At 50.0% G+C, this 22726-nt stretch overlaps 1 protein-coding gene across 3 annotated transcripts in view; it reads left to right on the top strand.

Moving 5' to 3' along the window:
- Nucleotides 1-22726, top strand: part of Znf185 (zinc finger protein 185 with LIM domain) — a 59910-nt gene that overhangs the window by 7158 nt on the left and 30026 nt on the right. The window contains exons 2-14 of one of the 3 annotated variants that reach the window (XM_070039547.1): nt 6996-7075; nt 7241-7364; nt 7746-7811; nt 9349-9387; nt 9473-9550; nt 10083-10163; nt 11110-11193; nt 12013-12096; nt 12423-12464; nt 14112-14195; nt 18023-18109; nt 19956-20060; nt 21724-21822. In XM_070039547.1, the coding sequence (XP_069895648.1) occupies nt 7042-7075; nt 7241-7364; nt 7746-7811; nt 9349-9387; nt 9473-9550; nt 10083-10163; nt 11110-11193; nt 12013-12096; nt 12423-12464; nt 14112-14195; nt 18023-18109; nt 19956-20060; nt 21724-21822 (1007 nt within the window). In that variant the 5' untranslated portion in view covers nt 6996-7041. Of the gene's footprint in view, nt 1-6995; nt 7076-7240; nt 7365-7745; nt 7812-9345; nt 9388-9472; nt 9551-10082; nt 10164-11109; nt 11194-12012; nt 12097-12422; nt 12465-14111; nt 14196-18022; nt 18110-19955; nt 20061-21723; nt 21823-22726 lie in introns of all 3 variants that reach the window. The other 2 variants (XM_070039546.1, XM_070039548.1) reach the window with 2 other exon arrangements.

Below are 22726 nucleotides of genomic sequence, written 5' to 3'. Positions count from 1 at the left end.
GAATCAAGGGCCCATGAGGTGAGACTAGGTGTCCCAAGGGTTGCAGAGCTGGGATGAGAATGCCTTCTCCTTCCTACATACCAGCCATCTTCTCTGAGATCCCTCCATAAGCAGTGCCCAGCTGAGGGACTGGCACTGGCAGTATCCATGAATGTCTAGGGACTTGTTCCAGGGAAACAGAAGACTTTATCATCACCTTATCACTGTCCTCCTGACCAGATGGGAGCACTGTGTTTTTCCTGATGGGAAGGGGGAGTGCTAAGAGCCTGTCTCCCAACTATTTAACTATTTTGGGACTCTGCCTATCAGAGCAAGTTCTTGCCCCAAAGCTACATGCTTACAGACATCCTTTACCTAAAATATGGCCTGATGTCAGCCCAGCAATGAATCCCTGGGTTGGGCAGGTCAAGTCTTGATGGCTCATCCAGATGCTACTTGACACGTGCATTTGGCCACTGGGCTGCAGGTTCTTGCCTTGCCTTGCCACAGAAAGCTCATGCCTGTGGTCTTGGGCCCAGCAGGGCAGAGGGCTAGCTGCCTTGCCCCTCTCTAACTGCTTGCTCCACCTCTGCAAGAAGCCACCCCATCTCAGCTGTAGCAGGGGGAATTCAGGAGGGAAAGGGCTCTTCATCCTACAGTGGGCTAGTGTGGAGGCAGCATTAGAACCAGAGTGAACACCCTGGGATGCTATCAGTCAGAGCCTACACCAAACATAGATCATCAGAGCAGGTGGTCTTCCATGTCCATGTTTTCTGGGCTCCCACTCAGCATGGAACTAGGGGTCTGGGTTTGGGCAGTTGCAAGGTGACGTCTCAGTGTGAGGATTGCAACCTATCTTCCTAGACACTTCCTCTTCTTTCCATAAGTGACCAAGAGTGACATTGGACTGTGGCTGTATCCCTGGGCCAGGGAGCAGTGGGGCATGAGAGCTCCTCTAGGAAGGGAGATGGCTCTCATGAGGAATCAAATGTGGGGGGTTAGGGTGCAGCAGGGGCTTGGACAAAATGTCCTGTCAGTTTCATAGGCAGAGCACATCCCTGTGAAGTGCTTTTTCTTGGTACTGGTCTTGGGGCTTGAATTCAGGGCCTTGTGCTGTCCCTATACTTTTTTTTTTTTGCTCAAGTCTAGTGTTCTACCACTTAAGCCACAGCTCCACTTCCATTTTTTGCACATAATTAGAGACAACAGTCTCATAAACTTTCCTGCCCAGGCTGGCTTCAATCCTAAGATCTCAGCCTCCTGAACAGCTAGGGTTAATAGTGTGAGCCACTAGCACTTGACCTACTTGTGTTTTTATCTCATTCTCCTTACTCATCAGCCAAGCATATGTGTCACATCTTCTAACCCCCTCAACGTGGCTCCCGCTAGCCTTGAGTACTCTATATCCATTAGCTCTTTTGTACATTAGTGGGTCAGCTCTTGCTCTGACTTTACTCTGATGGTCCCTAACTCTGAGGTGCCTGGCTTGTTGTGGTCAGGAAAACACAGGCTCTTTGCAGGCCCCTCATTCCCTCCTTACTTCTATCTGTCCAAGACACTGATATGGAAGGTGTTAGGGAAGCCAGGCACTAAGCACATTGATATGGAAATTCCCAAAGTACCAGAAATTTTCTCCCAATCAAGGTAGAAGTGGAAGTCATGGTACGGAAAAGGTCCATACAATGGATGACCTGACTAGACAGGTGCTTGTGTGAATCATTTGGAGATTAGGACCCCACCATTATCAAAGTACCCAAGTCACAGCATGGAAAATTCCAGACAGGGTCACCTGCTCTAATTTGGGTGTGTCCTGCAAGAAAGAGGCTCTATGGACAGGTCCATGGACTTGGTGGCTCTGCACTACATTACAGATGAGGAGACCTAGGTTCAGAACCAGGAACTTCACAACTGTGTGACAACACTTTAGGAAGAAGAGCAGAGTTGTGAGCAGAGGTCACAGCCTATAAGAGAGTATTTGCCTTCAGGCTGGGCCACCTCCGATATCAAAGCTGATGGACCAGGATGACTTAAGTTCGTGGAAGGAACCCCAATCCCAGCAGTTTGCTCTTGAACTTTTTCAGAATTGTAGATCTCAGGCACAAGCCTGACAGAGGCAACAGAAGACAGGCTGCACAGCGAAGTGGAGGCCTTGCTCTTCTTCAGTCGGTTTCGGGAGTAACATGCTGATAAGTCTAAGCAGCTGGCAAGTCGGGGGGCATAGTCAGGCTATGTATTGGCTGGCCCCAGTGCTCAGCTTTGGAGGAGAAAGGAGAGGTGGCCGGTAGTGGGTGTGCCCGGATCCTGTCCCTTTACACCAGGAGCGTAAGATGCTGTCATGCATGCGGTTAGCAGGGCTCCTATATGGACTACAGCTCAAATCTTTGGGAGTATGGTCCTGGGCCAGCCCCTGACCTATCCTGGGTTCATTTGGTCATGGTGAAGCAGGAATGAAGTTGTAGTTAATGCCTGTGGTTTGCAGCTGTGCTGCCAGACGTCCGTGTCCCGTTCTCTGGACCTTAATGCAGAGTGCTGACCTGGCTCATGAGATGTACTGTGTGATGGAGGCCAGCTTTGCTAGCACTTCCCAGGGCCCCATGTGGCCTAGTGCCAGGTCTTCTTACAGCATGGCTTGGAACTGGCGGCAGCTGGAGAAAAGCGGAAAAGTCTGAGGCAGACTGTAGATGCTTCTCCCAAGGCTGATTGACTCTGTACTTGCTATTTTTACCCTAAGTGCAGAGAGAGCAGGTCCTGGGGGAGTAACTATAGGGCCATAAATATTTTGTGGGCCATACACATCTGTGCCAGGGACCTTCACTATCCCGCTTCTCCCCATTTTGTTTATATGAAGGCAGAAGCGTCTGAGGCTGTGCTGAGCACATATGCCCAGAGGACCATACTCATCAGTCTGGACACCACACTTTATATTTTCTAGATGCAAACCTCACAAGCAGGGAGTTCTCGTTGTCTCTTTGAGTACTTTGTTTTCTGCATAGATCCTGACTTACCAAGGATTGTGGAGCCTGCCCTGAGTGTGTGTGTGTGTGTGTGTGTGTGTGTGTGTGTGTGTGTGTGTGTGTGTGTGTGTGTGTATGTGTGTTGTACAGGGATTCCTCCTAACCTGATCAGCGCTTCTGCTCTAAGCAGGGAACAGATCCTTTAGTGGGCCACGTGTGCACTGTTTTTCAGCCATCTGTCCTAGTTTGTGTCCCTTGCACATTTCAGCAAAGAATGTAGCTTCCTCCCTCAGGGATATTTCTACTGCTTCTCTTGCTGTCATGACCTCACTGTTGGATCAGGGTCCAAAGGCACCTGCCTCAAAGTCTGCAGGTGCTCAAGTTCCTTCTATAACATTGTGTTGTATTTTCATGCTCTATGTGCATCTTCCCATGTGCTTCAAATCATCGCTAGATTTCTTATAATACAATGGCATTGCTATGCGAATGGTGCTTATTCTGTGCTGTATAGATGCAATTTTTTAGTACTTTTGATCTGAGGTTGGTTAAATCTACAGGTGTGGAAACAGACTATATAGGAAGACATGTTAAATTATAGATATTCATATAGATATTTGTTGTTTTTGGGGGGGTCCGGTTGTGGGGCCTGAACTCAGCCTGGGCGCTGTCCCTCAGCTCTTCAGCTCAAGGCTAGCGCTCTACCACTTGAGCCACAGCGCCACTTCCAGCTTTTTCTGCTTATGTGGTGCTGAGGAATCGAACCCAGGGCCTCATGCATGTAAGGCAAGCGCTCTACCACTGAGCCACCTTCCCAGCCCCAGATATAGATATTTGTGTATGTGTATAATTTGAAATAATTACATAGTGTGTGCTTGATTGGATTGGCCATACTATGTTTAGTATGACTGTTGGACTTCTAGATTATTCCCTTGGAAACACTAGGGAAACATCAGGAGGTGAGTGAGACATGGGGGTGGATATGGAAACGTAGGATTAGAGTCAATGAATGCTATTGGCAGGAAGGAGAGATGAATGCAGGATGACAAGGAAAAAAGTTGGCCAGGTGCTGGTGGCTTTCGCCTCTAATCCTAGCTACTCAGGAGGCTGAGCTCTGAGGATCATGGCTCAAAGCCAGCCCGGGCAGGAAAGTCCAGGAGACTCTTATCGCCAATAAAAACCACTAGAAACCCGGAAGTGGTGCTGTGGCTCAAGTGGTAGAGCACTCACCTTGAGCTGAGGAGCGCACGGACAGCACCCAGGCTCAGAGTTCAAGCCCCACAATTGACAAAAAAAAAAAAGTTATCTCAGCCCGAACCAAGAGGGGAAATGGGAGAGTATGACAAAGTGAAAAAAGATGGCAGCTCTCTGGCTAAGACTTAGAAGCTAACCCCACTTGTCAATCCACCTGCTTAAGACGGATCAACTTAAAGGTTGTTTTTTTTTTTTTTTATTTCAAAGAGCTGCCCTACTCTTCAATCTACTCTAGCAGTGATTTTTTGATTTATTGTCTTATCCAAAAAGAAACTGGACTTCTGAGATGCAGCCTGTTCCGAGAGAGAGAGAGAGAGAGAGAGAGAGAGAGAGAGAGAGTAGCCCATGCATAAGTATCAGCCCTGGTGTTTATCTGCTTCTGTCCCTGCCCCTTTGGCCTGGGAGTTGCCAATGGCCTCTCTGCTTATGTCATTCTGCACATGTATAAGTCTATATTGATTTGAGAAATAGCTTATGTGCTTCAGATTTGACAGAAGACTTCTAGGCAGCATGGCCATTAAATCTATCAAGGGAAGCTGAGGAGCTCCCGAGTCTCATGCTGGGCCTGGGATGGAATTCATGGGTGAAAACCAGTGGCCACAGCCTCTGAGGTCCTGAAAAGGAAGAATGTCCTTGAGGTTCCCTGAAGAAAGTAAGCTAAATCAGCAAGAACAGCCTGACAGGGTTAGAAAGACCCTTTGAGATCAAGTAGTACGAGGTCTTTGCTTGCAGGTGTGGAGTTAAAGCCCAGAGAAAGCAAAGGACTCTCGCAAGTTCTCCAAGTAGCACCAGGAGACCAACGACCAAGATCTCAGGCTACCTGGGCCTGACTTTACCCGTGTGCCCCAGCCTGTAAGGCCACTCCCCAGGAGGCCAGGATAGAGACAGTTGGGTAATTGGGCCTATGCAGCTGTAAGATCACCTGTGGAATGAGATCTTGACAGCAGTCTGATGTGGCAGCTGAGTTCAGTGCAGGGGCTGGGCATGCAGGACTCCCATCTTCCATGATGAGGTGCCGTTCCTGGCATGCAGCGGGTTTGGGCTGCCTGGACTGCTCATTTGGTGCAGTTTATGGGAGAGCCAGCTCTTGCTGACGTGGCTAATTTGGTTTGGTCTTGGCCCCTTGCCCTGCCCCTTTTAGTGTGCCCCTGACTTCCACACATGTCCAGGCTTTGCCAGCTGGCAGCAGTACAGAGCTGGCAGAGCCTAGCCCCGGAGGGGCCCACAGGGTGGCAGCCCCTGGGGAGAAAAGCTGTTCCTTCCTCAGAACTGTGCCAGCACAGCCCGGCCCCCACTTCTCACCTGCTGACCCCTCTGAGCCTCCCAGGTCCTCTTTTGAAACCACTCTAGACAGCGAGTAGACCCACATCCTAGACCTTTGGTATCCTTGCTGCTCTGAGTCACTCCCAGCCTGGAGGACAGGTGAACAGCCCTCGAGTTGTGAGGGGCTCAGAGACCAGCATGGCCCACCCCTTGCTGCCTTTCCCCCACCCTGCAGGGCACAGAGGAGGCAAGAGGAAGAGCAAAGCAAACCGCTAATGTGGGGCCTGACCAGAACTTCACCCTCATCTGGTCCTGCTAAGAGTTAGCACTGAGTCTCTAGGCTTTCCTCACTGGAAATGGAGCCAAGCCTAAACCAAAGAGAGCTGCATTACCCCAGACCATTTAAGTACGGACCCTCCCTCTTCCAGCAAAGACAAGTTGAGAGTTACTGCTACTTGGCTCCTGACCAATTGTCCAATCATCTTTCCTGTCCTCACAGAAATCCTGAAAGTCAGACTCCTAGTCCCATTTTACAAATGAAGAAATGAATCTGAGGCTGCATGGAGAGATTGTCTGACCTGTCCAAAGTCCATCAGACAGCTACTCAGGGTTACAAAAATGGTCCAGCCCCAAAGCAGCTGATTCCTCAAGCCCTGTCCTCCCTACATGCGTGGAAGTCAGGCCACCTGATTGCCCTGAGACTAGCTCCAGTCCCACCTTCTGAATCCAGTTGGACTGTCTTAACCCCATGCCAGTCTCCAAGACCCTGCAGAGGCTCCCTTGCTGCCAGCAGTCTCCCCCACACTACCAAGGGTACAGAATGAGGTCATTGGCACTCATTAGTAAGTTCATGCTTGGCCCCTATCAGTGATTTACTTGAATAGACAGTTCCTGACAGCTTGAGAGCTCTGTGCCCTCCAGGTGAGCTGGAGGTAGCGGTGTCACTCCCCAGTGGTAGGTACAGTGAGTGCTTGCTCCCTGGCCTTCGGCCTCCAGTCAGGACTCCACCAGTCTTTGCCACCCCCCCCCCCCCATGGCAAAGGAGACCGATTTATCTTCTTGTGCTAGAAATGACTTAGTGACTCTATTAGTCTTCTTTCTGTTACTGAGGCTGGGAACTTTATAAAGAAAAGATTGGGTTCGCTTACAGTTCAGGAGGCTGGCATGGTGTGGGCATGCAGTTTGGCTCTGCTGAGTGTCTCTAGGCTGATGACATCACAGTAGCAGCACAGCATGTGAGAGGATGAGCTCACACAATGAGATGGGAAGCCAGAAAGAGACTGAGGCCTGGCCAGACTCACTCCTTGATAACAACTCAGCCGTGTGAAGTAGAGTTCCATATGAGCTACAATTCATTCCCACGGAAATACCCCCACTGTGAGCAAGCTTCACCTGTTAAAGGTCCCGCCACCCCTTACTATTGTCACACTGGGAAACCAAGTTTCCAACGCATGAACTAGGGATTAAGCCACATCCCAACTATAGAAGCGACCCACAAGCCATCGCAAACATATGAAGTTACTAACATATGTTTGCCTTTGTCCCCAGGAGCTACAACTGAATCAACTGAGAAGGAAACTGCGCAGCAAACACCATGAGTATCTCAGCTCTGGGAAGCAGCACCAAAGGTGAGCTTAGGCTTCTAGGTGCTCTACTTATCTTGTTCCACATAACCCACAAGGGCCATGAATGCTGCCCAGGCAGCAAAGGGAGGGCAAAAGAAAAGAAAAGAGGCTGCAGGGCCTTGGGGCTAGGGTTCCCCTTTTAAAGTTGTGTGGTCTTGGCCCTGCCAGGGAAGCCCCTGCCTCCAGGTGAGGAGGAGCGCAATAATGTCCTCAAGCAGATGAAAGTTCGAACCATACTGAAAGGGGACAAGAGCTGGATCACCAAGCAGGATGAATCCGAGGGCCGCACCATGTAAGTTCAGGAGGGAGGACAGCAATGGAGTGGGACTGTACAATCCATGGGGCCTCAGCCTTTTGGGGGGAGGCTGAGGGGCGCTTTCCCTTAGCGCTCACTCCAATCGTGACCATTGGCCAGTCAGAGTTGATGGAGCACGGTGAAGGCAATCCAGCCAAGGGCAAGCAAGACCTAGAACAAGTCACAGAGCGGGAAAGCTCCCAGGTGCTAGGGCATCTATGTGCTCATGCACCAGTGGAGGAAGGTTGGGAAGGAGAAGGTGAGGTGGGAATGGCGGCATTCAGCAGCCTCTACAATGGAGGCCACGGGTGACAGGTGACGGATGCCCTTGGGGGCCGGTCTTTCACAAGGCTTCCTGCTTCCCCCCTCCCCCACCAGAGAGCTGCCTACGTGTCGGAATCGGGCCACATCCTTTTCATCACCTGGGGAGGTCTCCAAGGCCAGGTAAGAGGTGGTGCCCTGGAACTTTGTAGTATCTTGGGAGGCAGAGAGAGTGGACCATGCACAGGGGACACATAGAAGGCCTGAACTAAGCAGGAGCAGGAAAAGCAACACTGAGTCTTTTGAAATCCATAAGGAAGGTAAGGCTTTTCTGCTGCGCTTCCCCCTAGGGAAAGGATCCACTCCCTAGCCTTGCAGTGCAGGAGCAATGGCGCTGACTTCCCTTCTAGGCTATGGCTTCAGGTGGCCATGGGATAGAAATTATTAACAAGGCTGGGATTCTAAACTTGCCCTGCAGAAAAGAAGATCATATCTCTGAGGGTTCTCAGGCGGTTTTGATTCACCGGTGACTCAGTCCTGCCTGTCGTCCTGACTGCTGAGCACACACAGCACTTAGCCTGCCGGGGGAGCCTTACCAGTTTGCTCCAACTGTCCCCCTAAGTTCAGACTAATAGCTGGCCACATGGAATTGGCCTGTAGTTTAAGGCTTTTCCATCAGAAGTGTGGGCACATCCTGCTGGAGTTGGAAGGCACTCTCCTGAATGACATGCTCGGTCCTTGTTCCAAACTGCTGGCAGTGGCATTGGGAAGGGGGAGTTGCAGGTGATGGTAGAGGCAGTGTGGCCCAGAGGGCAGATTCTAGTAACTTCAGCCTTGCTTAATGACTCAAAATTGCTACGTACTGCCAGATCCTTTGTTGGGCACACAGGGTATAGTATTCATTGAGACCTAGATCCTCTCTCTAGGGGCCCACATTCCTTCCGGGGACACGGGCTCAGCTCAAGTAAAGTGATATATCCTAAGGAGACAAGTGGGAATTAGGATGGGCAGCACTGGCACGTAGTCCTAGCTTCCTTAATGTATGACAGACATTCACTCATATGAGCCACCTGGCTCAAATGAGTCTCACTCTAAGTGTTGCTGCAGGTTGACGACCTTGTGAAACACAGGGTGTGTGGGGATGAAGAATATTGGGCTTCTGCATGACCCTTTGACCTGACCTCACTGCTCTAGCCCAAAGCCTTTCCATTGGTGGACAGAGGGACTGTCTACCCCGAGTGCTTGTCTCCATATCCAGCTCTTAGGAAGGTTTCTTGGAGGTGCCCTGATCTCCTGTCCCTGAGCCCAAACCTAGACATTTTGGGGAACCTTTATCCTGAATTCGTTCACTTGTGAGAGCAGAGAGCAGGACGGCTGTCTGTAAGAAGAGCTGAGGAGAGCTCTCCTGCAGAAGCGTAAGGACCAGGCAGACCAGGAACAAGCTGGACTTTGGGAGAGACACTTCTGCAGTAAATGAGCAGCCATAGAACACACATTCCTAGGCACAGGAGTCAGGGCCATGCTGGGCCTGGCCACAAAAGAGCTATGGCCGCTCTTCCTGGGAGAGACTGCGAGCAACAGATGGAGGGAGCACCTGGGCTAAGGGGACGGGGATGTCTGGCTCCCCTCAGTCTGCTATACTGCACACCCATAAGCCAATACCCTTTCATGCCTCCAAGGGAGGCTTCATTTCACTTCCTACCTCATTTTCTCACAGCAGGCCTCCAAACACAAGGGCTTCTTCTGGTTATATCATCCGGTAAGTGCCTGCAGATCCCTGCCTGCCTTCCCATGCCACTTGGGCCACCCCCTGACTTCTCAACAACATCTGGGCTCTCTTGCAGGGGAGTGTTCACCAAGCCCATAGATAGCTCGTCTCAGCCCCAGCAGAACTTTCCTAAGGCTAATGGAGCTCCAAAAAGGTATGTCTATTGGGGTACTGACCTATTGGCTGGAAGGAAGGCATGATCCCTGTCCAGATTCATGGCAGAGAGAGGGGTATACCTCCTGCAAGTGATGGTGTGTGTGGGAAGATATCCTGACTGGCTCTCACAGCAGCCTGTGCAGTGTGGGGCAGAGGCATAAGGATGCAGCTGTGAGGAGCTGAGCCAGAGGTCCGCTGGCCCAACAGCTGACACTGCATATTCTGGGATCTTGGCTTTAGCCAATCAGAAGGCTGATGGGGCATATTATCCAAGCTCATGGTGTGAGGCACACCTGGGGCTCCATCAGAAAGGAAAGGCCAAGGAGACGAGAGGACAGGAAGAAGGCACAGTGAATCTGTTGGCAAGAGGTATCTTTCAGGGATGACAACAATGAGGAAAGGCTACCAGTGCCTTCCTTCCCCCCACACCCCAGCCATCTGTCACTCACATGACTGCTGGGCTGTGTGAGCGAGTCTGGGAACAAGAGAGGGCCTGTGGATGGGCACATGGGAACTCTTTGCCTCTCCAGTGCTACCGGACTGATGGGAGCGGGTAATCCCCGCCCCTCCTCCTCTGGCTACAAGATGACCACTGAGGATTACAAGAAGCTGTAAGTATGCACTGTCAGACCCAAATTTTGAGCCCAATAATTGGGCCTACTGAGAGCGGTTAGACACTTGGCTCCGAGCAAGAGATGGGAAACCTACTCTCATGGACTTGACAACCCTTGCCAGTTGCAGCTGGGATCTAGTGCCAACCAGAGTCCCATAACACTGGATAGCTATACATAGTGGTTTTATTTTTGTTCAATGTTTGAGGCAAAGTCTCGCTATGTAGCCAGGACAGCATTGTACTCTGGATCCTCATGTCTCAGCCTTTTGCATATGAGGATACAGGCCTGCGCTGCCATGCCTGGCTTCAGTGCATTTTTTGACTACAAAAACATTTCTAGGAGTGCAGGGATCTGGAGAAAGGACCATGGGCCATGGGCATGTGACTGTTGCTGGTGGGCTGTGTTTACTGGGCAACGTGCTGTATCGCTCTAAGTGTGAGGCTCTCAATCTGGGCTAGGCTGGCCTGAGAGTTTGATGATCCTTGAACTGTCTCTGGCCCTGGCAGCATATAGATATGAACATTTTTTTGTCTCAATCGGACTTGTTTCTAAGATGTGAACCTTTGGTATGCCCCCTCCCTCAGGATTCCCCTTGGGATTCTTAGCAGAGGCCCCCACTTAGGAAAGGAGAATCAAAATAAAGCTATAAGTAGTGCCTGTACTTCCCAGGGGCTTTATATTGCTGGTCCCTCATTCCCATCACCCAGTGTTGTGGAGTAGATGGCCCGTCATTCTAGGGAAGTGGCGAGTTGAACTGGGTCTAGAGGGAAGGGGATGGGGAAGAGTGCCCGCTCTCAGGAAGGAGGAAATGGTGCAAGCTAAGACCCAAGGGCAGCAGTAACAGCATATAGATGTCCAGAAGCAACACCACAAAGAGTGGCAGGCTGTGACAAGGAGCAGGGGGGAAGCGGTAGGAGAGCCATGACTGCCTCTCTTCTCCCAGGGCACCCTATAACATCAGGCGCAGCTCCACATCAGGAGCTGAAGAGGAAGAGCTGCCGTTCTCTTCAGATGAGCAAAAACGGAGGTAAGGGTGGTGTCCCTCATGGGCAGGACAAGGGCCTGACTGTCCAGGCTGCTGACAGGAATTGCCCAGTTGGGGCAACAGAATGTACCACACATAGGCCAGCAGTAAGTTCAGGGCGAAGCTTCATTTGTAGGTTCTTCAGGAGATTCTATGTTTGTTAGAAAGTGTCTTGAGAAAACTGAACAAAGATCTCTAGGATAGGGGCTGTGTACAGCACCCTCTATGCATGTGTGTGTCATGTGCAAAGTCGTAGCAGGCCCTACACTACACTCAGGAGGCAGGAACGCGCTCTGGGATTTTGAATGTAACTTTACCCACAAACGGAGGCTCTGCTTTGGGCTGACATCTGGCCACCCATCTGTAGCTCTGCTGACCCATCCGTGGCTCAGGAGCATGGGAAAGGCCCTTTGCTGAAGGCCTGGAAGCATGACAATCATAGGGAAGGAACTACAGTACCTTGAGCAGGAGTAGTGCAGGTGAATAATGCAGGAGCTAACACCTACCTTGCATTGAATGCCTGCTTTGCAACCTCTTAGATTTGTGCTCTTAGGCAAGTCACTACAGTCCCCTCAGGCCCAGTGAATGACAGAGAATAGATAGCACCCATGTGCCAAGGTGGGGCTGTCAGCATCCAGGGCCGGGCTGGGCACACACCGTGTGCTTGGAAGCAGTCCACATTTCTTTGGAATGGTCCTTGCAGCAGATACCATTATGGCTTCCTCCCTCATCCCCACGGGGTGGTCCTGACTCATTCTCACGACATCCTACACTACACTGGCACAGTGTGTCCACTTTACCACGTGTCCCATGCTGCTCCAGGTCAGAGGCTGCAAGCAGTGTAGTGAGGAAGACAGCCTCCCGGGAGCACTCCTATGTCCTGTCGGCGGCCAAGAAGACCACTGGGTAAGTGAGACAGCAAGGAGGCCCAGCAGGCCACATGTCTGCGCTCTGAGTCTGGCTTTGCTACCACCTGGCTCCATGCTCTGGAATACTTCCTTCTTCCTCAGGCTTCCAGTCCCTTTGCCTGGTGAAAGATTGGGTTGTAAAATTCCCAAGAGCCTTCCTACAGGGACCTTCTCAGCTTCTTGGATGTGCTTTCTAGAAAATGGAGGGAGTCTCTCTGCCCCTCATGAGGGAAGCTGTGATCTGGGTATAGGAGGGTCACCTAGAAATTTCTGGAGTAAGTGGCTGTGGTCACTGTCTATAGGCTCTGTCTGCTTCCTTTCCAGAAGTCCTACCCAGGAGATCCAGGCCCCATTTATTGCAAAGAGGTAAGTGTCATCAAGGAAAGCCATGGAAGCCTGTTGTTGTTGGCCATGGTAGAAGGCTGCCTGCCAGCAGGAGTGTGGGGAGACAGGGAAGGAGGGGGGATTGTTGTCCCTGAGCAGGACTTGTGAAAGGCCAGTGGCTAATCAAGCTGGGTCCATGATTCAAGATGGTGCCACCACATTTCCCAGGCACTCTGACAACGTGTTGCTGTTCTCTTGACCTCATTTGTGTACCTCCAGACATAGTTGGGTCCAGAGGCTTGCTACTGAGCATCTCTGGCTAGCTAAGCTTCATGCTTTTGTTCCACCCATTGTCCAAGATCCATTAGGAAGTATCTCCCTTGACCCCAGCAAAAGTCTTCTTGCCTCTTATCATACACTCTGCTTTTACTTAGGACCAGAGCAACCAAGAGACATTCCCTGAGAGGTGACCATGACATTAGAAATGAGTCCTAAAGGGCAAACAGGATGTCAGGACATTCTAAGAGAGTGAGGGAGGGGTGTGATTATGTGAGACAGGTCCCGCTCTGGGTGAGGAACATTTTGGAGAGAGGGTAAAGAAACTTCTATAAACTTGAGTCTCTTAGGGACCTTTGGTTAGATGGACAAGGAAGGCCTTTGAGGGAAGGTTGTATAACAAGCTGAGAACTGAAGTTCAAGGAGCATCAGCATGCTAGGTGTTCTAGGCTGAGGCCCAGAGGCCCAGAGGTGGGAATAGCTTGCTATGTTGAATGACCAGAAAGGCTGATTAGCATATCACACGCATGGGGTAGCGACAACACAAAGTAAGTGATAGAGAATAGTCTCACTGTGTCACTAACTGTATTTGGTTCTTGTGGCTGCTGTCAGAAAATATCACAAATTGGGTGGCTTAAAACATCAGAATAGACTAGCTCCCAGCTATAGAGGCTAGAAGTCTTAAGGCAAGGTGCTGGTAGGGTTGATCTCTTCCAGATTCACCAAGGGAGAAAGCTTCTGGTGATGGCTAGCAATCCTTGGTGTGCCTTGGCCTGTACCTCACTTGTTCCAATCTCTGCCACTGTGTTCACATGGCCATCTTTTCTCTGGGTGTCTGTGTCTGTCCAGATCTGCCTTGTCTTAGAAGGAAATCTGTCATTAGATTTGGGAGCCATTCTAATCCAATGTGACCTCATTTTACCTTGATTACATCCCCAAAGACCCTATTTCCAGATGTGATTGGAATCACAAGGAACATGGATTGTGTATGTGCCAGTACTGAGGCTTGAACTCAGAGCCTAGATGCTGTCCCTTAGGGTTTTTTCCCACTAAAAGCTAGTACTTTACCCCTTGAGCCACAGCTCCATTTCCAAGTTTTTGCTGGTTAATGGGAGATAAATGTCTCATGAACTTTCCTGCCCGGACCACCTTCGAACTGCAATGCTCAGATCTCTACTTCCTGAGTAGCTAGGATTCCAGGAGCGCACTACTGGTAACTAAGTAAGGAACGTGAATTTTGTCAAGGTACTATTCAGCTGCCAACGCCATCCTTACCCTGAGTTGCAGGACCTGTGTTCCCCAGCCTGGGCCACTTCATGATCACCTCATTTGGGCATCACTGAAAGCACTGGAGCCAGTAGGCTCTGGAGCAACCAAGATGACCACAAGTGCCACTTTTCCTCTTGCCTGCAGGGTTGAAGTGGTAGATGAGGACGGTACTTCTGAGGGGAGCCGGCAGCCACCTACTCTGGCAAGACCCACTTCTGGCTTGAGCAGGTAATGAATCACTCATCTCTGCCACTCAGATGCTAGAGAGCCTTGCTGGGCCTGGGTTCACTGTCCCCATGCGGCCAGTGGCAGAATGACAGGGAGCAGAAATCAGTAAGAGCTCATTTGAATGGATGTCCCAGGGCTGAAAAGAGCAAAACAGCCTGCCTCCAGGGAGGGAGCGCGTGGTTCTTGTCTGTTCAGTGCTTATCTGTGTCACCTTAACCCTTGCACGGCTGAGCCTCACAGTGGCAAAGCATCCCAAGAAAATGTACCAACTGGAGGGCTTCAGATGGCCAGCCACGGCTGCCATAGCGTGCTCTTGTTCAGCTTGCTCGTGGTGCTGCTATAAAGTGGCCAATCTCAGCCTGCCCGAGAAAGAAACTCTGCAGTCCCTAGCACTGTTCACGGCTGCCCTCTTTGCCAGTGCAGATAGGGGCAGATCGGATGCATGAGGAGTGTGCCTAGCCCCACCCTTTGGAAGTCAGGAGTCCAGGAGCTGGACTCAGCCACAAGCTGGCTCTACCCTGTGTGTTAGTCAGGTGTTTCCCACCTGCCTAGTTGGCTAGGCCTGCCAAGGAGAGAAGGTCTGGCAGAGTGGTGACAGGGCATGGGGCAGGCTGAGCCCTGCTTATCTCAGTCCAGGCGGGGCCGTGATTTGCCCTGATTTCTAAGCCCTGAGTGTCCAGGTAGATAATGGTGCTCTCTTGTCTTCAGATGAAGAGCATCAATACCTCCTTGTACTTTGCACTGAATAGTGCTAAGTCCTCCAGGGAGTGCCACTGCCTGCTTGCTGCAGTTGAAAGCACCTGCCTAGATTGAGAGCTTTGTCCAAGCCCAGTTCTGCACCTCTGTGGCACCCTGAGAAACACCTGAGGCTAGAAAAGGAGAGTGTATCCCTATGAGTCACTTCCTGGACCACAACTGTCTATTCTAGCTCTCCTGGAGCCATTTGACACCGTCCAACTTGAGCTTCCACCACTTTTAGACATGTGACCCTTCACTGTCTGCCCTACTCCTCCCATCAGAGCTCCCATCCATAAGGGATCTTTGTGCCAGTCCTAGGACTTGAACACAGAGCCTGGACACTGTCCCTGAGCTTTTGTGCTCAAGGCTCCTGTTCTACAACTTTGAGCCTTAGCTCCACTTCTGGCTTTTTAGTAGTTAATTGGAGATAACAGTCTTGCAGACTTGCCTACCCAGGCTGGCTTTGAACTAGAACCCTCAGATCTCAGCCTCCTAAGCAGCTAGGATTACAGGTGTGAGCCACCAGCACCTAGCTGTAAGGAACCTTACAGCTTGGAAAAGACAGTTGCAGAGCTCCTTGTCAGATGGTATGTAGGAGCCTTAGTGGTTGACGGGGTTAGGTCAGCAGCCATAGACAGGAACCACAGACTGGACAGCTTCAGCTACAGAAACTTCCTCATGGTTCTGGAGACGTAATCCAAGACCAAGGTGTATTAAGACTTGATTCCTCCTGAGGACTCTCTCCTTGCCAGGTAGATGGTCACTTTTTCTTTGTGTTCTTGAATAATCTTCCCCATATATATGCCTACATCTTCATCTCTTCTTTGGAGAATGCTAGCTATACTGGAGAGGGAGCACTTTAGTGACCTTACAGTACTCTGAGACCCCTGTCTCCAAATATCATACACATCTGACAAGAGCCATCCCACAACAGTATACATTTTAATTTCTCTTCATCTTTTGAAAAAAAGGAATAATTTTAAGATGCCTTTAATAGAGAGTACAGGTGGAAGTTTGAGTAGTACTATATGACAGATTTGAGAGGCAAAATTGTCTTGCCTGAGTGGCCTTAGGAAATGGAGCTCAAGCTAGATTATGGAACATTCTAGACTCCACAGCTCTCTAACAGAGCAGACAGAAGGAATTTTCCCATGTCAGAGTATGACTAGTTCGAAAAGCTGGAGATGGGTCCAAACTCTTAATAGTAGGCTCACCTTGATGCCTTCGACACTTTTCCCCTCAAGTTCTGCAGCCAAAACTAAATATGAAACCCACAGCTACTTCCGTTGAGCTGCTGGCCAGTCTTGAGCTTCTGGAGAGTCTTGTTCTCTGACTCCATCAATCAAATGCTGCACTGGGCTGGGCAGTCACCAGTGGTCCCCCCCCCCCCATGCCTAGTTCCTGTCTCTATCCATCTGAAAAGCCCAACCAGAGGGGTTGACTCAACCAAACTCTGGGTCCTAACAAAGCAGGTTGATGCGAGGGCTATATCCTATATCATGGCAGTGTCCTCCCTCATCCTGACCCTCCCTCATCCTGACTCTAACATGTCAGTCCAAAGGTTACCTTCTAATGACTCCGGTGCACCCTGTGAATTGAGCTGCTTGTCCTTCGCTGTGTTGGTCATGCTTTATGAGCTCTCTGCCTCCTGAAATCAGTGCAGGGCCTCAGCCTTCTGAGTTCTGGTCCTATGGTATTGATCCCATGATGTAACCTAACAGTATTTAGGGAACAGTGAGTAAGAGCATGGCTTCTGGCACAAAATATAACCCTGGATTTGCCTCCTGTTGGCTGAGTGACCTTGAGCAAGTCCCTTTACCTTTCACTACTTTGATTTTTTTTCATATACGTCATACAAAAAGCATCAATTCTTACTCAAGATTGTCTCAAATAAGTAGGATATCGCATTTCAATATTTAGCCTACTGGGCAGTGGTATTGATAATAGGTTTGCTAATTTGCAGAACTTGCAGAAAGAGCCTAGTATTGCCCCCTACTGGAAACTATGAGAACTGCAACTAAGTGCATTGAGAAGGAATTCTTCCCTTTCCAGCCTACCTCCACCCCCACCCCCCCACCCCACGCCACCCCCACCCCCCACACCTTCTCTCTGTCAGGATGGTGTCAGGATGGGTTAATGTGCTCTATGGCACAGGTCACTGTCACTTCCATTCCCACGGGTGTGCAGGGACATAGTGGGTGTTCAGTGATCAGTTTGGGGATTCAGGAAATGCCTGCTATCCAATGGTATGCAAACTTCCAAACTGTTCTTGGTCTTCTGTAGTAATCAGCTCAAATGAAAACTTCATATAGCACTAGAGCTCTCTACAGATTATGGTTTGGGAAGGTGGCAAGGTTTGTATGGGGCAACAGATAAGGAGAGACAAGATGGCCCCTGTATTCATCTGCTTAGACTCTGTAACAAAATGCCAGAAAGTGGGTGGCTTGAAACCATAGAAATGTAGTTTTGTACAATGTGAGAGGCCAGAAGTCTTATCACGGTTGGCAGAATCATGGTGCTTCTGCAGATTTTAGGGGAGAATCTGCCCCAGGCCTTTCTCTTAGCTTTTGTTGCTCACTGTCCATGCCATTCCTTGGCTTGCAACTTTTTACTTCTGTGAGTCTTTGCCTATGTCTTCACGTGGCCACCTTCTCTCTCATGTGCCTGTATCCAAATGTCCCTGTTCATCTAAAGGTGCCTCCAGCCTTTGTAAGGAGAATATGATCACATCAGTTCCCACCCTACTTCAAGCCAATCCTGTGGCTTCTTGTTGCCACACAGATATGGTCTCATTTCTACCCAGAAGGCCTTGTTGCTGTGCCTGAGAGAGTTCAAGGTGCAGTGTGTCCCCCTTTCTACTCCTTCCTCAGGGGCCTGAAGGTAAGGGGCCCCAGATCAGCTGCAGTACTCAGAAGGTTTAAGGTTAAAGAGCAGCTGAAAGCCAAACCAAAGGAGGAGCTTGGTGGGCATGAGTGTCCTGCTCACTAGCCAGGAGACGCCTGAGGGAAAAGGTCCCTGGATGCTACACAGATGGGGAAGTTGGAGGATTTTCCCATCATCAACCCTCCAGTTTCTCCTTTGGCCTGCAGCTTGAGAGGTGAGGAGATTGTCCGCCTGCAAATCACAACACCCAGGGCAGGACTCCGCGTGGTGGCCCCGGAACTGGAAAGCATGAGGTATGGAGAACTCTGGTGTGACCCTGTTTCGTTCTATACTATCCTTTTTCTTTTTCTTTTTTGTTTTTCTCTGTTTGCATGTTGGTAAGGGGGCTTGATCTCACTTGGCTTTCAGGCTCAAGGCTGCCTCTCTATCACTTGCGCCACACCGCCACACCTCTACTTTGGGCTTTTTGGTGGATAATTGGAGCTAAGAGAGTCATGGACTTTTCTGTTCAGTCTGGCTTTGAACTGTGATCCTCAGATCTCAGCCTGAGTAGCTAGGATAACAGATGTGAGTCTCTGGCACCTGGCTCCTGTATACCATTCTAGGGAGACAGGATGCAAATGACGAGGCCTGCCACCTGGTTTTGCCACTGTGGAGCTGAAAGATTAGTAGGTGCCAGTAATCCTGGGTCTTCTATCCCCAATTAATTCTTTCACTGAACACTGAGTATGAAAGGTGCACTTGGGCCTTGTGAGGCTGCAGTCAGTCGCCACAGCGGGATCCAGGGACGGTAGGGACCCTCTGAGTCAGAGTGACCGCTTCTATGTCTGATGATGGAGTCAATGCAGTCATGGCCAATGCTAACCACACTGTGTGCCCCAGTCCACAGGAAGTGACAGTATGGTTGGGCTGCATGGGGACACTGGGTTCATGTAGCCTCTTGTAGCCGCTGTGGTAATTGCTTTGCCTCTGTGGTGGGCAGGGGGGAGCACTGGTAACTGGGTAAGATTCCTGAATTAGCCTGCCTTTGTCTGTCCTCAGCCCACCCCCCACCTCCAGCCCAGGACCACAAGAAACCTGGAGTACAAAGGGCCTAGCTCTTTCTAGGGGAAGCAGAGGACCGTACAGGCAGGTGACAGGCCGGCAGCTTTGGGAGCCGTGAGCTGAGCCCAAGAGAAGATGGTTGGGCCACTTGTGAAGCCCAGAGTGTGGAGAGGGAAGCAGGATCATACATCAAAGATGATCCCTTAATCCCTGCAACACTGAGAACTCAGGGAAGGCTTCCTAGAAGAAGTAGCTTGGAAGATGAATCAAAAAGTCATCGCTAGGTCCCCTTATACTGCTCCTTGGATCCCGCTTCCTGCAACACACTGCTTTCCATTTTATTCTGTGTTGCTTCAAGTTCCACTGTCCCCCCTGGGGTTCTGGCCACCCCCACCTTAGCTATGTGCCACTGCATTCTACTGTCTCATTCTCAGACGGCCTCCCATGAATATACGTGGGTAACTATTGGGAAGTCATTAGCTCAAGGGAGACAGTAGACGCCATGGGGAGAGAACAGATGTAGGTAGCCCAGCAGGTGGCCAAGTGTGCGGACAGGGAGGAACTCGGGGAACCCAGACATTTAAGGGACAGAAGGGAGGAGAGGTGGCAAGGACGAGGGAGTAGCCACGATCAGCTAGGACTGATGGCGTCCTGAGATGACGGTGATGGCTGACTTCCTCACAGCCTCAAAGACAATAGCACAACAGTTGAGGCTTGAGATTTAGATTAGCTTACCTGGTAGGCAGCATCATCCAGACTCTGAACTCAGGCTGGGTTCAAATCCCACCTCTTCCTCTTATCTGTAGAACTTGGAGCACGTCACTCAGGCCTTCCAGACGTACGGTGGCTTACCTGGAAAATGGGAATATAAGAATATAACAACACTGCCCATGTCCTGGGGTTGCATAGAAAATAATAAGGACAGGGTGTGCTCCCCAGTAAATATTATTAGCAATGAGGTTTTGTGGACAGTTAGTTAATCAATAGGAGATACTAAGTTCCTTTTAGACGACTGGCATTTGAGGATGACGTAACTGGCTCCCCTGGCGTGTAGGTGGCTCCTAAGTGGTTAACACACATGTCTTTCCTCCATAGGTCTTCCCCCGGCCACAAAGACAAGGAGGCACCTTGCTCTGTAGGACTCAAGAGAAACTCGGCTGGCGAGGAAACCTTCAAGAGCCCCAACACGGACTCTAAAAGGTAATGCACTCCAGGGAACAGACTAACCCAAGAACACAAAGACCATGTGCACCCAGCGGAAGGACTCTATGGCCCTTGGTCTAAGATCAGCAGCTGAAACTGGGACCAGGACTATTTCTGGTGTGCCCCGTGCAATTGTATAGGTGTTTAGTGAATATTTGTTATAAGAATTAATGGGGCTGGATGTTGTGGTACATGCCTGTAATTCCAACATTTAGAAGACAGAGGTAGGAAGATTACAAATTCAGAGCCAGCTTGGGCTGCATACTGGTGGCGCACACCTACAATCGTAGCTACTCAGGGGAAGGCGATCTGAGGATCCAGCATTTTGAATGTCTGTGAGACTCTTTTTTTAATTTTATTTTATTGTAAAGATGCTGTACAGAGAGGTAACAGTTACCTGAGTAAGGTAGCGAGTACATATCTTGTCTTGAACATTGTTACCCTGTCCTTTGATTTCCTCCTACTATCCCTTCCCTCCTGCACCTCCCCAAGATCCATAAAGACTTTGATCTCGAGTTAAGAAGCAGTGAAAAGCTGAAGTGGAGCTATGGCTCAAATAGTAGAACACCTTCCTTTAGAGCAAAAGCTAAGGAATAGCACCCAGGTCCTGAATTCAAGCTTCAGTACTGGTATACACACACACACACACACACACACACACACACACACACACACACACACACACACACACAAAGAGTGAGTGAGAGAGAGAGAGAGAGAGAGAGAGAGAGAGAGAGAGAGAGAGAGAGAGAGAGAGAGAGATAAACCAGCAAGAAGGAGAGAGAGAGAGACAGGGAGAAAGAGAGAAAGAGGGAGAAAGGAAAGGAAGGAGTGAGGAAAGAAAGGAAGGGAGGGAGGGGGGGCCTGGGAAGGGCAGCTTTCTGCTAAGAACACCCAGTGAACCGAGTTCTTGGCCCTCAATGGGTTCCTTCCAGTCACCAAAAGCTGCCTCACTTTCTATGCAATTACTCTAGAACAAATCGTCTTTCCCAGGTTGACACTCAGAGGAATTCAATGACCAAAGAAAGTATACATGTTTATAGAACATCTAGCAGAGACTTGCCTGTGGAGAAAGGGAGACATTTGGGAACAGAGGGTGAAGGATGAGGAATCAGAGCCATGATGGAGAGGGATGAGCCCAGAGGGATGGGTGTGCCTGCTCATGCCACCATCACCCTGCAAACCTCTGGGCTGCGTAGGGAAGAATGATCTGGTGAGCAAGGACTGCACATCCCCATTTCCTCCATGAGAATTTGAACCCACTCTCCAGTCTTCTCAGTGTGGCACCCTGGAGTCCCAGTCAGGACTCTGGTGTCTGGGAACGAGGAAATGGAGCCCCAGATAGATGGAAGAACCTTATCTCTGCCTTCGATGGCCTAACGCTTTGCCCCGTGCTCTCTTGCCCTGTTGGCCCCCAACATGTCCTCCTCTCCAAGTTTCCACCTTGCTCTGGTTCTTGCCTCTGTTCCTTAACAATCAAGTCTGAACACAGAAATACTTGTTAGACTCCACTTGGTGTTGGCTCAACTCTTGTCAGAGCTATGTAGGGAGGAGGCAAGCAAGGGCCTGCACTTCCAGTCCTTGAGACCTGCCCTCAGGACTTGTAAGTTAGGTAAGGTCAAAGAGCAATCGCAGTCAAATGCTCTTCTTCTTAAAACAGATCAGCTACGCAATTGAGTGATGGCACCGAGGAATCTGGAGCCACAGGGTCTACACCAGAAGTCTCCATTGGAGAAGACAATGGCTCTGACACAAAAGGGTAAGGTGTTTGTGACACACAGGTACTCTCAAATCTCTGGTGATAGGCCAGGCTCAAGCTTCCAAACTGCTAAGGCTGCTGGGGGGTGGGGGGCTCTGGTAAGTTGTTGGGATTGCTGTGTGCTGCTTCTCCCATGCCCTGCCCCCAACCATCTCCTTTGTCTTGGGATTCCCACTTCTCTTGGAATGACTTGTGTTCCAATCTTGCTTCTTCTTCCCCCACCACTTTCATATTGGCCCTTAAGCTCCTGCAGAGCACGTACAAGGCCTGGCTACTAGACAAAGGTCCATCCCATAGCTGGGCCTTGCCTTGGGCAGATAGAATGTATGGGGAAAACAAAAGGGATAAAGAAATGGATGGATATATAAATGGTGGATGAATCAGTGTCATTTTCTTTCTGAGCACTGAAGACTATGGGAGGGAGGGGAGCTATTCCCCTGTCTTCTCCCCATGGCGGTGCAGACTGCCTCAGTTTATTATTGGCTACTGTCAACTTTTGGTCCAATATGATTGGCTCTGGTTCTGGGTGCTTTGATTTTGAATATTTATCTGGGCCATCTTTCTTGCTCATGCACCCTCATCAAAGGAAATCTTTGCTTTCTACTCCTGTGGAACAACTTCCTCTTCCATTCATTTTCATGCGTTTGTTCAATCATTGTGTGTAATCATTATAGATACACAACTGGTATGAGTAGGCTTGGGGACAAACATGAAGGAGTCTTAGTAAATGTTACTCAAGTGGAGGGCACAGATGTGTGCAGGTGACACGGTACCCTGTGAACATCAGTATGCGTATTTTACAGAGACAGAGGATGTGGCTTCACAGCAGGGATCCTGGGTAATAGAGGCTCAGGAAATCTGTAGCAACTGGGTAAATACAGATGGACAGTGAAAAGGTCCCTGT

This window comes from Dipodomys merriami, unplaced genomic scaffold (genome assembly GCF_024711535.1).
Source record: "Dipodomys merriami isolate MVZ:Mamm:240054 unplaced genomic scaffold, mDipMer1.0.p SCAF_3, whole genome shotgun sequence".
NCBI classification, from domain to species: domain Eukaryota; kingdom Metazoa; phylum Chordata; class Mammalia; order Rodentia; family Heteromyidae; genus Dipodomys; species Dipodomys merriami.
This window is presented reverse-complemented; position numbering and strand designations above follow the sequence as displayed.